At 47.0% G+C, this 16,184-nt stretch overlaps 1 protein-coding gene across 1 annotated transcript in view; it reads right to left on the bottom strand.

Moving 5' to 3' along the window:
• Positions 1-7,910, bottom strand: part of LOC119179415 (proton channel OtopLc-like) — a 51,783-nt gene extending 43,873 nt beyond the window's left edge. The window contains exons 1-2 of the mRNA XM_075882087.1: positions 7,476-7,910; positions 5,144-5,675 (exon numbers count right to left, since the gene is read on the bottom strand). Of these exons, the coding sequence (XP_075738202.1) occupies positions 5,144-5,675; positions 7,476-7,539 (596 nt within the window). The 5' untranslated portion in view covers positions 7,540-7,910. The remainder of the gene's footprint in view (positions 1-5,143; positions 5,676-7,475) is intronic.
• Between the last annotated feature and the right edge of the window lie 8,274 nt (positions 7,911-16,184).

Below are 16,184 nucleotides of genomic sequence, written 5' to 3'. Positions count from 1 at the left end.
GATCATAACGTGCGAGACCAGACAGTGACTCCCTGAAGTGAATACCGTTTAATGAATACGTGGGCCACGTCACTGAGAGCGCCATAGAAAACGCGTTCATAACGCTCATTTAGACTTTCAATCGTTTTCTTTGCAAACGATTGTTTTCAATTGGGCTCCCACATATAATTTAACATTACCAGTTGTTACGCGGCGTTTAATCGGACCAGCTGTTTAAATAAATCGGAATATACGGCCACATAATTCTCGGTGACTCTAGCTGTTTCGAATAAATATTTACCGAGCTCAACTATCATCTCACCATTTCTCTCATCATCTCAGCATTTCATCTACACTATCATCTCAGCATTTCCCTGAAGGTTTTGTGCGTCACCATATAATTCGTTCAACATTGTGGATATATTAATTAAAAGATTTTTTCACGGTAAATTCATCTAACGTCTCTTTTAGAAAAACGCGCACCTTTGTCAAATCACCCGAATAATCTGCGTAAAAACCGCGATGTATTTAGTGAATTTTAAAACATTCTAATTTCATTAGTAATTATTCGGGGCACATTTTCTAACCTTGGCGTGCATGTCAAGTTGTGATGAAGTTGGAATCCCCAGCGTAAAGCCTTCTAGCACCGATTTCTTGACGTAAGCGGTGACAAAAATGAATGCCTTGCTGTTTGACGCGCCACCTCTTTCACAGTGAATCTCCCTTAAGAAAGGAACTTGCCTGTTAGATTTTCGCAATTTTCTGAGACCCGTTTAACTTTCACTTACAGTGTAAACAGCCACCTTCTACCTTGGTAGGTTTTCATCGCAACAGTGTTCAGTTGTCACCTTCGTATCACGTAAGAGCGAGCACACGGCTGGCACAGAAAAAGGCGATGCTCAGCCGCAGAGCGAGCGAGTACTTGCCGTGACGTCACTTCGTCCCGACTGCCGCGCCGCCAGTGGCGAAGGGGCATGTAGGGAAGGGGCGAAACATATGCAGTGTGCACCGGTGTTTTATACAACCAAAGATGATTAAACAAAAATTGCTGGAGTGGAAGCCACCGCAATGCCTTGCCGGCAGAAGTGAAGCCGGCTTTCGCCACTGCCAAGATGGCGGAAACACGCTCTTTTCTGGTAGTGCCCACTTAAATATCAAGTGGCTTTGGTATGTTAACGTAAATACTACTTTAGTTCTATATAAAAAGATTGTCGTTACCGATGAAATAACACAAAGAAACGAGTATGGATGACTGAATCTCCAAATAACTTTGCATCCAATTAGAGGCTTACTAAGAAAAATTAGTAACACTAAGACGCACTTGGAGCAATATGTGACGTACCCGAAGAAGTTTCCAGATAACACTCGTTGGGCGTGCAAGAAAAACGCTCCGTTCTTGATCGCTGAACGGTGATAATTTATCATGCCCCTAGTAAAATGGCTGCCACGGCCACCACCTTGCCAGAGGCACGGCTTCACTCATGGGCAATCATTTCCACTCCAGCATTTTTTAAAAATCATCCTTACATGCAACAAACATTTACTTCTTTATTGACAACCGGTCCACCAACGCATCGTCACGTTGCATATATTTTTTAAGAAATGGCGTTTCAAATAGTTGACATTACTTGAGAGGTGCACGTTTCTGTCTCTGGCTTTAGATAAGAAACTTGAGCGCCTTGGTAAATTAAGTCGGGGATTCCGACAACGCCGAAAGCCGAGCATAATCCTTTAGGCAATTAACGACGAACCTTTAACTCATAATATGGATAGTATACGGACTAGTGGCGAGTAGTAAAGATTCACTTTATTTCTTGTTGCGCATATATACCCGCTTATGATGGACCGTGACGACGACATGACACGCTAGCAAGACGAGGCCCTCGGGTGCTTCGCCAGTAGTAACAGCATACTTGCTCAGATTTTACGTGCAAAGTCGCGAAATGATCACTGCACTCCGTATATATAGTGGAGGGCTCCCGATTAATTTCGACCGCATGCGGATATTTACTGTGCACCGAAATTCAAGTACACAGGTGTTCTTTGCGGGTTCGCCCGATCGAAATGCGGTCGCCGTGCCCATGACAATAGCAGCACGAAACCTTAAGGACAACTTCCGAATTCGTATCCGTACAGATTCACGAAATCGATTACCTATTACTACTGTGTAATGCAAAAAAAAAAAAAAAATACGGAGACGCGCGGTTATAATTCACGTCCTAATCGCACCTGATTCTGATCACTTAGCTAAAAATTCTGAGCCGCTGCGAACGTTCGTATACCGAGGAAGTAATGGAAGAAAGCGTTTTTATTGTAGGCATTCTTCATCCGGAAATCTCTATATGGCTATAAGATATGCCGCCGCAGTGGAAAGTTCATGCAAAAAAAAAATGGTCGTCTTAAACGTGCAACTAAATGTAACTATAAAACGTGAAATTTGCCTAATATTTGTTCGTATAGCATTGTTTGTTATGCGTCGCGTGCATCGCCGGATCAAATCGATTATACTACAATAGCGCATGTACGATCATATAAAAAGGTGAAACATCTTAGCACTGTCCTGTTGCACTGTAATAATAGCTATTTTTTTCAAGTGTCTACCATGGCAAGTACAACTCAAGACAATGCATCCAGAGGCATGAACGGACCATGTTCTATAGACCACACATGCGCGCACGCAATATCAATGCTTGCACATACGCGACGTCTACTCTGTTGCAGTTTGAAGGCTATTTATGCTCCTGGATGGCACATCATCTGACGATAAGCAGCCACGAAATTTCAAGGAACAGTATTTTCTACCTGAATTGTTGTGCCCAACTATTTGCACGTATATACGTGCCATACTATGCAGCCCAAAACTTACTCCACTGTAATCGAGGTGCTTCAAGTTTATGTAAGTTTTGCAATAGCTGTAACAGTTACATCATAACAATACTGCTATCTACAAAGCATCAGACAACATTGGTGGTTTGGAGGTCAAAACTCACTGAGGCACATATGCGGCAAAACTGCGATTCGGCCTAGTTAAAACATATCATTCTTGAAATTTTTGCGCAAGCTTACAGGGACACAGGAGAGAACACCAGCAGCCGCAATCTAACAACTGGTTTATTTTTCGAAAAATATTCACTTTATACCCCTCGTATCTGCGCTCTCTGGTCACCAAAACACACACACACACACACACACACACACACACACACACACACACACACACACACACACACACACAAATGCACTAAGCACTTAACACAAATAACGACAACAAGTTCATTGACCCGAGAGCGCAGATCCGAGAGGTATAAAGTGAATGTTTTTCGAAAAATAAGCAGTTGTTAGATAGACATGTGGGGTTTAACGTCCCAAAACCACCATATGATTATGGGAGATGCCATAGTGGAGGACTCCGGAAATTTCGACCACCTGGAATTCTATAACGTGCACCCAAATCTGAACACACGGGCCTACAACATTTCCGCCTACATCGGAAATGCAGCCGCCGCAGCCGGGATTTGATCCCGCGACCTGCGGGTCAGCAGCCGAGTACCTTAGCCACTATAGACCACCGCGGCGGGGCGAGCAGTTTTTAGATTGCGCCCGTTTGCGTTCTCTGCTGCGTCCCTGTGTGCTTGCACAAAAATTTCAAGTTAGATAGATATGTGGGGTTTAACGTCCCAAAACCACCATATGATTATGAGAGACGCCGTAGTGGAGGGCTCCGGAAATTTCGACCACCTGGGGTTCTATAACGTGCACCCAAATCTGAGCACACGGGCCTATATGTATACAACATTTCCGCCTCCATGCACAAAAATTTCAAGATGCACATATGTGGATAACGGCAGCGTTTACTATAGCTTTCGAAGTGTCCTTACTGGCGAAAAATTACTAAGAAGTTTGTAAAGCAGCCGGGAACTTTTTTTTTTAAATATGCTAGTTTTAATGAATGACTAATGCGCTACATATAAGTACGCGGTCACCGCGACGGAAATTCACACCCGCCACTTCACGTGCTCAGAAGCACAAACCGACGGCGATTGCGTCATGAGCATGGCTAGCGCATTTATAAGCATATAAGCAAAGCGACAAGTAAGTTTGAAGGCTAATCAAGCTGCACGGGTGTCCATAAAGAATCCACAGGCTGGGTTAACCTTTTCAAACGCAAACTATGGAAAACTGTCCGTAAATGTGTACAAGTTACGTAATGTTTTTCAAGGCACTCGATATTCTTTTGCGGCAAAAAAGTTCACTTAATGCATTGTTCTATATGTTTGATAGTGACTTATTTAAATTTAATAAATGATGATTGGCTCACATCTACACACACGTTGCCCTTCACTTCTCTTTCTCTTCTCCTTTAATCCCCTCATTCCTTCCCCCAGTTCAGGGTAGCAAACTGGACGTGCGTCTGGTTGACCTCCCTGCCTTTCACTTCTTCCCTTCCTCCTCCTCCTGCTCCTGATTGGCTAGCTATTTATTGCGAAGTAATTGATGTTCAGTTTTCGCATAAACAGAATGAACGTTCAGGGTAAGAATGCAATGCGAAATCGTTTTCGGGTAAGTTCATTTTGAGCAAGCAAAAGTTGTACATTTGGCGCGGCTCGCAGAAAGCGGCACGTCGGACGACTCGTCAAACGTGATATGAATTCATAAAAAAAAAGTATAGCATATATGGAATGGTAAGCCACAATATGAAGCTAAACGACGTATTTATTCCGCAGGTAGTTCAGCTAACCCAAAGCTCAATGCGTCTTACTCCTTCTTAATAACCATTCAGAGCAACTAGCAAAATGAAGTAATATTAATATTGGTAATTTCTGAAATTTTCAATGTCCCAATGCCACGACATGGTTATGACGGATGCCATAGCGGAGGGCACCATAAACGTTGACCACCTGGGATTCTTTAACGTGCACACAAATCTAAGCGAGTGTACCTCAAGCATTTTCGCCTCGATCAAAATGCGCCCGGGGAACCAATCCCGTGACCTTCTGGTCAGTGGACGGGCACCATGCATGACCGCTAGAGACCCCCACGGTGGGTAGCAAGCACAAGTGATGCACACAAGTGCGACATAGCGTCTCAAAGAGCCGAGTCTTATAGTTAAGTCATACTCGCAAGGGATCCACACGATATTGAGGACAAAGTATATAAAACTCACTTTGGATTCTTCGGCCGAACCTTGTTGCCCGGTGACGAGACGGAGTCCGGATTGATGGTCGAATAGGACGTGGTTCGCGAGAAGCTGTGCGGCTGGTGTGGCGACGGGTGGGGTGACGGCTGCGGCGGAGGCAGGCCGGCATCTGCCAGGAACTGTGGCGGAGGCGGCGATGGCGTCAGGGGTTGTCGCTGCTGCTGCTGCTGTCCACTGGCTCCGCGCAAGCCCCGGTGCATGGTGGCCGGTGAATTCGTCACTCCTGCGGTGCGCCCTCTCCTGCAGTGTGACGACATCTCGGTGCCGCTCGAGGACCCGTCCAGGGATACGACCAGACCCTGGGACCTGCGGACCTCGGCGGGCGAGTCGGATGGCCCTATCTTGACCAGGCTGAGGTTGTTCTGCAGAAAGCTGATGCCGTTCTTGACCATGATGACGGGCTGCGCCAGAGACGCCGGCGGCGGCGAAGGCCCCGACGGTAACGAGCTCACCCGGCCGTTCCTCGCGGCGAGCGATTCGGGACGTGCCAGAGAGAGACCTGGGAAGACGACCGCTGGTAGTTAACCGGACGACCCTGGGGTACTGTTCGTTAAGCTGCAACACTATAGGCGCACTAGACTATGCGAGGCTGCTGGAATGTAGCACTCTGGCGCACGATGTCATGACCCCTTGATAGGAAGATTCATGAGCAGACTATACCATATCCTCTGTAAACAGGCAACACCGATGTACACAAGCCTCGCCTCTGCGAACCGCAGCATCGGGAAGTCCATCTGTCGTCCGGGTATCGCGTCGAATCATTTCACACGAGTTATAGAGAATGTGCGCCAGCAGAATACATCATTTCGCCGTGTCATAACACGAGAGCAAGCTATTGGTTCGCGTTCCACCAACCATCATCTCTTAATTGGCTCTCAGACTTGGTGCACTAAAGAAGCCTCGTGCCCGACTGGTATTCGACGCTTTGTCGACCAACGTTGCGCTAACAAGGTGGGACAGCGCTTCCCGGTAGGAACAATTACAGCGGAAGAACTCTTTGGGCGCCGGCCCTATAACGAAACTCACAAAGAACATGGAAGGCGCTCGTCATGATAGCTATACGTGCCGTTTTGTGCGGACGTTAAGAGCTGGTACGGGTGCGAATGCATTGCGTCGTTATACGTTGCCATTACAACAGCTGGAATGAAGCCTGCGAAACTTGGTATTTCGGTGTGCAAGCACACGTTTGTATACATATACGTCCTCCCAGTTTCTCGTCGTCTATGGCGTTGCCCTTTTCTTACAAGTTTGCAAGTTCATCACTTCCGAGTGCCAGAACCACGATCCGGTTATCAGGCCTGCATGCCATACCTTGGGAAACTCATTTAATCCATATCCCCGTCTATGGAAAGGTGCTACGAATGATTCGTGTAGCATGGTTTTTTTTACCCGTGTTTTTGTTATATCGCCGCCCCGGCGCGGTGGTCTAGTGGCTAAGGTACACTCGGCTGCTGACCCGCAGGTCGCGGCGGCTGCATTTTCGATGGGGGCGAAAATGCTGTATAGGCCTATGTGCTCAGATTTGGGTGCACGTTAAAGAACCCCATGGGTGGTCGAAATTTCTGGAGCCCTTCGCTATACGGCGTCTCTCATAATCGATCGGTGGTTTTTGGACGGTAAACTTTGCATATCATTATCTGTTATATCGCAGACCGTTGAATTAGCTGGACCTTGTTGCGCGGCGTTGTTGTAGTGGAACGACGTTAAGGCTGTAGAAACGTATACCGCAAAAAAAAAAAAAAACACTTGTGGAACGCTGGCCATAAAGGACGAAAGAACGTGCAACAGGAATGACAGGGAATTCAACATATCTTCCGATTAACCCTGATCACTGATCGATATGGCATAGCGATACTGTACGCAAGCATGTGAATGATTTATGCAATCAACGCTCATGTTCGAGAGTGCGGAATACCATTGAAGACACATTCAAAAAGTTCCTACAAAAGACAAGGTTTCGGGCATACGCCTGCAGTTGGTTCTTACTTAGGTCGTGCATGGTAACCTCGGCAGCACGATCTTTCGTTCACTTGTTGAAGCCTGCGACAGCGGTAGATGGTGTACGAGTGATTTTTAGGCTTAAAACAAGTTCGAAATCCGTGAAATTACGCAAAAATGTCCCGTAACCATAACTCGCAACCGTGGAAGTCATGGGTGCCATACTGCTGCAACGTAAAGAAGCTGACGGCGAGGGAAACAAGCTATAGGCTGTGGCCTGTGCACAAAGATGTCCAAGAGAAGTTGTAGGCGGTGGTACACGTGTATTGGTACAAAAATAACGAACGAAAAATATGCGTACCTGAACAAGGGAATGAAGTCACAAGCGCCGTCTTGGACGGCGTCAGTCGTCTTCGGTGGGGCATGGCGGCACGTCGAGGTCGGACGAATCAAGGTGTGACCGGGAGCAGTGTCGATGCACGACTGAGCCGCCGCCGGCGCGAGGACCTTCGCAGCAGTGGCAGAGTCGCGTGTCGCCCGCTGGCCGTCGTATCCATGGCCAGGAAGAGAATAAACCAAGGCGTGCGAGAACCGCGCGAAAGGGAAAGGGCAGGATCAGAGAAAGGGTAGGCGAGAAGCCAGGGATTAGAATCCGTCTCGTGCCGCGAAAAAAACAGCAATGCAGAGGAGACGGCTTGGAGTACAGAACCCCGAGCTGCCCTTGCAGGAGCGGTCGTAAGTTATCGGCCGCCCGCTGGAAGGATCCGGTATCATCTAGAAGATGTCGCAGCTTTCCCCCTGGCCGGTGGTGGCAGTAGTCACGGAGCGAATGACTAGCCGCTTTCACATATCGCCTACCTGAAGCACTTCCTACTTGATCGCCTCTGTCGTGTCTTGGCTGCGGCGGCTGCATTTCCGATGGAGGCGGAAATGTTGTAGGCCCGTGTACTCAGATTTGGGTGCACGTTAAAGAACCCCAGGTGGTCAAAATTTCCGGAGCCCTCCACTACGGCGTCTCTCATAATCAAATGGTGGTTTTGGGACGTTAAACCCCACAAATCAATCAATCAATCTGTCGTGTCTTGTAACGGCGGATACAGTTCGGTTCACGTTCCTGTCGCCGTTCGTCACAGGCTCGTACGCATTCGCACCTAGCGACCGATGCTGGAAATGATGGCAGCGCGTGTCTTACACGACGACGCACACAAAAAAATTGCGTTGAAAACGAAAATCATTGAGAGGAAATACGATGCGATGAATGCGTCATGCTACACAACGGCGATGCGACTGAAGGGACTGTGCGATGAAATCTCGAGATATGTCCTCTCGTTTGAATAGGCGCCTCCTTTTCCTGTTTATCGGAAACGCGCACATATTATCTATTAATAAAAAACGTACCAAATGTAGTACATGTTTGCTTATGATAATACGATCTTTGAGGCCCCGAGGAGTAAAGTACAAACAGACGATAGAGTTAAAACCAAATTAAGGAAACAAAATAGGGCTGAGCGTGGTGTGGACGGGTTATCGATGTTCTGAATGAACCATTGACCTGAACCGATTCGCCTAATCACTTAGCTCGAGTCGGCTCGGCTGTCAATAGTTACTGCAGATGCAGTGTGTTTATATCATTGTGTTTATATGGAAGCCAACTTTTGTTGCCACAGTGGGCCCTTGAGAGGTATACAACCCCAGTATACAGCCACTGTATAGCATAAAACGCGATCGGATCATGACATTTCAAATAATTAGCGAATTCTGACTGATCCTTCATGAACTATAAGTGTGTAGTAAGCAGGCAGCTGTGGCGAGCAGTGTTGCGTAAGATAAAGGAGCTGTGCGTGAGGTAAAAAAAAAACGTTTGTGAGTTTCTTTACTCACCATGCATCTCATCTTGACCTGAAACCTGAAAGCTCTTTGTGCATACAAAGTGTGAAGCTTGGCATTGCTAAGTTATAGCTCCAACTGTGGTATTCTAAGTAATTCGCACCACGCTATAGTGTCATTTGATGAAGGCAAAATGAAGCGCAGAAAGAGTAACGCTAAAATGAATTTGAGTGGTCAGGCTTAGGGGCCTGCCTATACCGTATTAATAGCCACATGATGTCTCAATGATCAGCATTGAACACTGGACGACTGTCAAGCGCGCGCCTAGAAATACTTAACAGGGATCGTTGGCCAGCGACCTCGTTGATAACTTGAGGACAATTGGTATGGTGCTAAAAGGACGGGGCTGGAGCGAAAATAACGCGGCAACAGGGGTGGTTGGCACGACGAAGTAGACATTAATCGACAAACATGGCGCCTTTGTCTCGCCGTTTTTGTCGCCGTGCTTCTGGCGTCATACATATTTTCCTCAGGAAGTATTCGTTTAGCCGAAGCGAGTGCACACTTTAAAGCAGTGTTTTGTAACACGCGGTCTGCACACTATTGTTTTCGCCCAAGGTTGTTTTGATTTTTTGTAGACAGTACGTTCATGATCTACGCAGGCATGACTGGCCTATAGCACTGTTTTCGTCGGACATCTCATCTGGTCATCATGTGTTGAAGCATTGGCGTCCAGACCATTATATTTTAACGATAGGTATTCATGTTGGAATGTTCCGCGCAAAATATCGTTAAGAAAGTAGCCGTATATAACACAAGAAAAAGGTTTTCTCTCCAAAGGTAACGCTATTTTGTTCAAACGCCCCCCCCCCCCCCCCCCCCCGCCGTTTTATCTCCACCTCGTTCCCCGTCCCGGCTCTTGTATTAGGGACTAAATTGCGTGACTGTGGCCCACTGGATGAGGTGAGTTTGAGACGCCCGTTTTACAGATACGGGCTAATTCTGCGGATACTCACTCTTACGTGTCCCGCTTTAAAGTCACAGAATAGCGTTAAGAAGTTTCTTTTTTTAAATATACGTCTTTGTTATGTATACCTTACAAAGCCAAAACTACACATAACGATCCGATTCGACCATCGACAGTTATCGTTTCCGTGCCGAGTGTTCGGCTGCTGCTAACTTCCGCGAGTGCGTGCATGGTCCACTCCAGGTGCAGCACTGGAAAGCATACCGTACATTTCCTTCGTCCCTGGCTTCCGCGGGCATACGTGTCACGGCGCGCCTATCCAATGGCGACGACTCGGGCGGACATGACACCCAAGGGCATATAGCAGTATAGGTGCCGACGGGAGACGGACGGACTCAGACAGGTGACGTCACCGTCGGACAACTCGCCACTGTGGATCGTTATGCAACGAGCAGCCCTTCAACCGAACCACGGTGAGGCTCAATATTAGTCGCAGAGACTGGCCGAGCGTGAATACCTGCCATTACAGAACGACGAAGTACGCTTCGTCTGAATGAAAAAAAGGGAGAAGTAGGAGGAGGAGGAGGAGCGAATGAAAGCGAACCACTCTTCTTTATACTCTTCCGAAGAAATTGTTTACGTCAAGGTCTCTCCAGGCGGTATTTCTTTCCTCTCTTCTCTTTTATTCGGCTCCTCACCTGCAACAGCGGTTCGTTTACTCTTTTTACTGTTTATTCGTCGGCTCGTCTTCTTCTCCTGGGCCTTGAATGCGCATCGATGAAGGAGGAGAAAGCCGACACTGGATCGCGTGCGCTAGAAAAAATATTTGCGAGATTCAGTCGCGTCCCGTGATGGACGCAAGAAGAACGTGATGTGCACACACCTCTATCCTGGCCGTTTTCCAGCAGCAGCGTATGGAAAGTGCTGGGGTTCTGAACCCACGGCTTCGGCCAAAACGAACGACAACACACACGGCACCCGCTTCAATGCCACCGTCAGTTTATTCAAGGACGCGCAGTCTGCCGGCGTTTCCCGAACCAACGGCCTTGGTGGGCTTTTCCGATACTGTATCGGTCACACCGAAGGCGTATAAATAACGGAAAATCACAACATTTTGTGCAATGCATTCCCATAGGAAAAACAAACAAACAAATTAGAATGAAGTCAGGAAGAGGCAGCGCCACCTACATCGAAAAGGGCCTCCACAGCACTTGGTGCCGCACTGGGCACTCAACAAGTCGCCTCATCCGCAGCCGGCTCCGGAACCCAACTTCAATCCGGCTGTCGCCTTTAGAGAGATAACCTCTCTTTATCAATCCTCTCATGGTCTTTATCACTATTTCCCTCTCTAAAGGCCTCACCAGGGTCGAGGTGGGCTGGGTTCCCCGCTTTTTCCCCAATACTGTTAACAGTACCCGGAAGTACTATTAAGTATTTCAATCAGGCCTTTACGGACGTGTGCCCACACTGTGCGGAGGAGTCTTGTGACACCTATCACGCGGTGTGGGCATGCACATAAAATCATGCCTACCCACCCCACTTCCACCCCACTTGAGAGGACTGGGAAGCTGATGTGCTCGGCTGCTCTGACCTCCAAGCACAAAAGGCATTGGTGTCTATAGTGCCCGGGCCGCCACGGCAGGTGTACAGGGATACCGGACTACAGATCCCTTCTAGTGCTTGTGAAGGGCAGGCCCTTCAGACTCGCCCCATCCATACCTCTTACTGTAAATATATTAATAAATGCTTTCCACCTCCACCACCAGGTTTCAGCGACCTTGCATGAGTGGCGTGGAGGAAGCGTTCCCTGGGTTTACTTACTGCAGTTGTCAACACCTTCAGTGACTTTAATGTGAAGAGCGCCTGATGGTACTCAATAATTTGTGGGGTTTCAGGCGACAAAACCATTAAATAATAAGAAAAGAAGCGGAAACGTATGGGCTAGTTTTTCTTCGTCAGGCACAGAATTAACGAGAACTAACAGACGAGGATCTCGTTCCGCAGACTTGTGCCACTCATGAATAACATTATCGTTGAAGGGAACAAACAATAGAACAAGGGATGCTCACATGGCAGGGGCCAATTTAGTGGTGATTTTGCACGCGTGGCAAATGCGTTCGCACACCCAATGCACACCACTCCAGCGGCGTATTCGTCAGATCTCTCCGCTCAGGCAAAGGGCAACCTCAGAAAATCTTATAATATGGAACACAAGTTGAGAGAGAGAGAGAGAGGTTTATTTACAGAATGGCAGAAAGGTCGGCCTGAGCGATAGCCTGCTATTCTACAGTGAGGGAGGGGAAAGGGGAGAAGAAAGACCAATGGATGACGATGGTGAGATAGAGAGGTGAGTATATAGAATTCTTTCTAGCTGAGAAAACTTTTATAGCCGCGCATATAATCCAGTTGCTTCCAAAAAGGTTATAACCGCTCTTATGACCACAGTTTCACTGTTGGTGTCTGGAAGAGGGTCCAACACGGTCTCATCAGTTAATGACTACTGCGATATCGTTCAGTAGAAGAAATCAGTGTTTGTCGTTCACGTGCGTATGCTGGGCAGTCATAAAATATGTGCTCAAGTGTTTCTGGCACATCACATTGTCTACAATTAGGACCAGTGTGTCACTGCGACCGATGATATATGTGCGTAACATCTTGTGTATGCCACACCAAGACGAATGCGGTGGATCATACTTGTGAGTTGCCGTTTAAATTTAGGGGGCATGCGGAACTTCATTTCCGTTATAGCGCGAGAACAAAACGACGACACAGAGACAAGAAGGACACGAGTCTGTGTCGTCGTTTTGTTCTCGCGCTATAACTATCGTCATGCCATACCAACTAGCCCAAGCTGCCACACTGATTTCCGTGTCCCATTTGTGAAGTCGCCGGTGTCGCCGTTCCGGTTCGGTTCAGTGCTGTAATGAGTAGCTGCGCCGCATCACGCAGTGAAGCAGGACGTTCGTGTCAGCTCGTGAAAACGTAATGCGTACTTCAGGGGCACTGCATTTTTAGCTTCAGCTTCTGTCTCTTCGTTTCCAAACACAAGTAGAGTGTAGACACAAGCGCTTCTTCCAGAGCAAATGGCAAAGGGTTCTAGCGCACACCCGCTTGCAAAAACGCCCATCATTCGATCTGGCGTTTCGCGCCGTTTTAGCGGACACAACGGGCGTGCTGGTGAAGCGCGTTCCGTCGGTCACGTGGTACACGCGCAGGGCGCTTTCGACTTCCGGTCGAATTCACCGCTTTTACAGGAATCGAGAGAACTGCCCCGTGGAGTGTAGATGGCGGCAGAGCTGCTGCCGATCTACCAATGAAACAGGGAGCACACTCGATCAATCTGCCAATGGAACGTATACTTGCTCCGCATGCAGCATAAAAAAACTACTACCGGAAGTGCTCCAAATCTGCAAACAGAATTCACCATAAGAGAGATCTAAAGACGGTCAGTTGCTGCTGTCTAAAGCAGAACGCCACGAGGAAGAGAGAGAAATGACGGAATATAGAGATGTCAACCAGGAGAACCTTCAGTTTGCTACCATATCATATGATTCTCCGACAGAAATAGGAAGGAGTCTTCGTCATCGTCTACGAAGGTACAGCAATAGCGCTTTTACTGCAAACGTCTTATCGTTTCATCGCCCGCAGAATTTTGGTTGACATATGCCTACTGGAGACTAAGCCTAACGAAAACGCTATTGCTGTACCTGACAAGACTGGATGAACAGCTTTCTTTTCTATGCATATTTGGTATAATTTCTTAACGAGCACAAGTGAATAAGCAGGCTACCTGTAGCCTGTTATGAACCTCTCAACTTAATTGTACAAAAGGAGAAGGAAATCTCACCCATCCGGTGGTCGCAGCTTTGGTCCCTGCCAGCGCATAGTTGTCTTTTCGTCCACTTCACTTTCTCGGAATCTACATTCCAATTATTACAATACACTTAAAAACAGTTCAATTAACGTTCCCTATACCTTGTCTTCGTTATGTATTGCTATTAATCAAAATTTCCTTCCCTTCATCTTTAAATACCACAGTCATACACTTCCTCACTCTTTTTTTTTAATTTATTTTCCACCATCTTACTCTGAGAATCATTGAATCGGTCCCGTTATTAATGCACGCACGCCACAAAAACGACGGCAAAATCGATTTCGATAAAGAGCCTTCGATCTCTTGTCACGTCAGTGCACGTTGTATCGCACTTTTTTATTAACGCCGATGCGATGTTTTTAGATTCTTCTATATACGCTCGGTAAAAGTTATTTCGTCCATGTATGTGCACTTGTGTTTCATTTGCATGCTGTCTTGAAATGCAGGTCAATGATCGTGAGGCCTGAAGTCACTTGCCGAGTAAAGGGAGTACCGGACTTGGGACGCGAAGACGAAACGGAAAGTTTTGCCTTAAAAAAAGTAAAACAGGAAAACGAAAAAAAAAAAACATTAACCATATACGAAGCGAAAGGAAAGTGTTTTGGCAAGCACCTGCAGCGGTTAAATAGGTAATGTTAACCCATTTACGCGAACTTAAACGATAGAACACTCACACACCGCAATAACTTTTCCGATTACGCCAAGGCGATAATATACCATCTCGCAATTCCATCCTCGAGCACAGTCAGCAAGAAACAAAAAATGGCCCCATATCTGCATGTTTTACAGCAAACGTCGTCGAAAGACGATAGCATTGTGTCTGGAAGGAGTGAATGAAACGTTTATTTGATGTTATGTGCGAGAAAATCGGTGAATGAGATTCTGGAGAGAGATATAATAATAAAACGTTTATTACCATTTTCTAATAAAGCATTCATTACGTAAATCGGTGAGTGGGATCTATAGTCCGGGATCCCATCGGCACGGGCCGCTGTTCTCGCACGTTTCAAGAGGGCTTCTTGGGTCCGAGCTGGACAGACCTGCCTCCCACCAACGGCGCAAGAATACTTTAGGTGAACGAACGCGGCGAAGCGAGCGCTTGGTGGGGAGGGATCGATTATGTTTCCATTTGTGATTATCTTCTCGTTGAGCCGGGGCAAGGTTTATAGCGCTACCTCTCGGGCTTCTTGCGAAGCAGAACGTTATCGGGCAGCGGATCTATAGTCCCGGCGTTCGCTAACCTAAAGTATTCTTGCACCGTGCTCCCACCCTTCCATGCTGTGTTGTGTACTGAGTTGGAAAGGGGGATTGTGTGGACGTGGTACAGAGTAGCTGTTTCGTTGGCACGGAACCTGCACTGTGGTGGGTGTGGGTCGGGATCTATATTTGGCAGTATGCACGGACTACGGATTGGTGTAGGGCTGGGTCTGTAGGCGACGCCACGCTACCTGCGATTCCTTGCCGAGGCGCTGCGTGATACATGAGCGCCATCTGGCAGTAACCATAAAAAAACGACAGGACGGCCTTCGATATAGCAAGCGCGTGGCGTGTTGCGTACAATCTCGGAGGCCATTATTTGTAGAACGCAAGGAGACGCGTATATGCCCCCACTGTATCGTCTTAGCAAAGTGCAGAAAACACCCGCCTTTTCGTGCACAGCGTTGCATAGTCAGGGCAGCGTAATAAACGCTACGTTCCTTATACTTACTTATGCACGTCGTTTATAGTATAAAAAAACACGCCACAGATATTGAAGTGTTGAGGTTGTGCCTCAGATGCGCGCAATATTGTATTTTAATCGACACGCACAAGTATGTACGCCGAAACCAAATCAATTTATTGGCGAGTGCTGCAGATGTGGTTAGATTTTAGCCGTTTCGGGTGATACACGGACAAGTCAATCGACAGACCAAAATTTTTAGGTCAAAGTATTTAAAGAAAGACTATCGTCTTTTATGAAAATACCTGGCGTTTTAGGCGTCAAACTACAACGTCATTACGAGGCCGGCCATAGTGAGGGACACGTGATTAACATTACAAATTTGAGGTGGTTTTTTTACCGCCCACAGGTATATCTAATAAAAACAGAATTATATTACCGGCACGTTTCAGTCAGACAATTCAACTCAAATGTAAGCGTGCATATCATGTGTATATATGTGTATTTATAGAGGCAGGACTGAAGTCGTCGCAGTGGTATTGCGAAAAAACAAGCCTATACATGATGTTATAGCTCGAAGTGACAGAGGAAGTCCAGGCGTATTCCTTTCGAAAGAAGGCTTAAGAGAAAAAAAAAAACATTTCTCGGCCACCGAAGACCGAGTCCGGCAACCCTTTTTCGGAAAGGACGTTTTAGAAAAACTAAAGTGCGGAAGTTATCGATCAAAAAAATTCTGCAGTCA

Source organism: Rhipicephalus microplus, chromosome 2, assembly GCF_043290135.1.
Source record: "Rhipicephalus microplus isolate Deutch F79 chromosome 2, USDA_Rmic, whole genome shotgun sequence".
In the NCBI taxonomy this organism is placed as follows: domain Eukaryota; kingdom Metazoa; phylum Arthropoda; class Arachnida; order Ixodida; family Ixodidae; genus Rhipicephalus; species Rhipicephalus microplus.
Note: the sequence above shows the minus strand (reverse complement) of the source record. Positions and strands in the feature narration are given on the sequence as shown.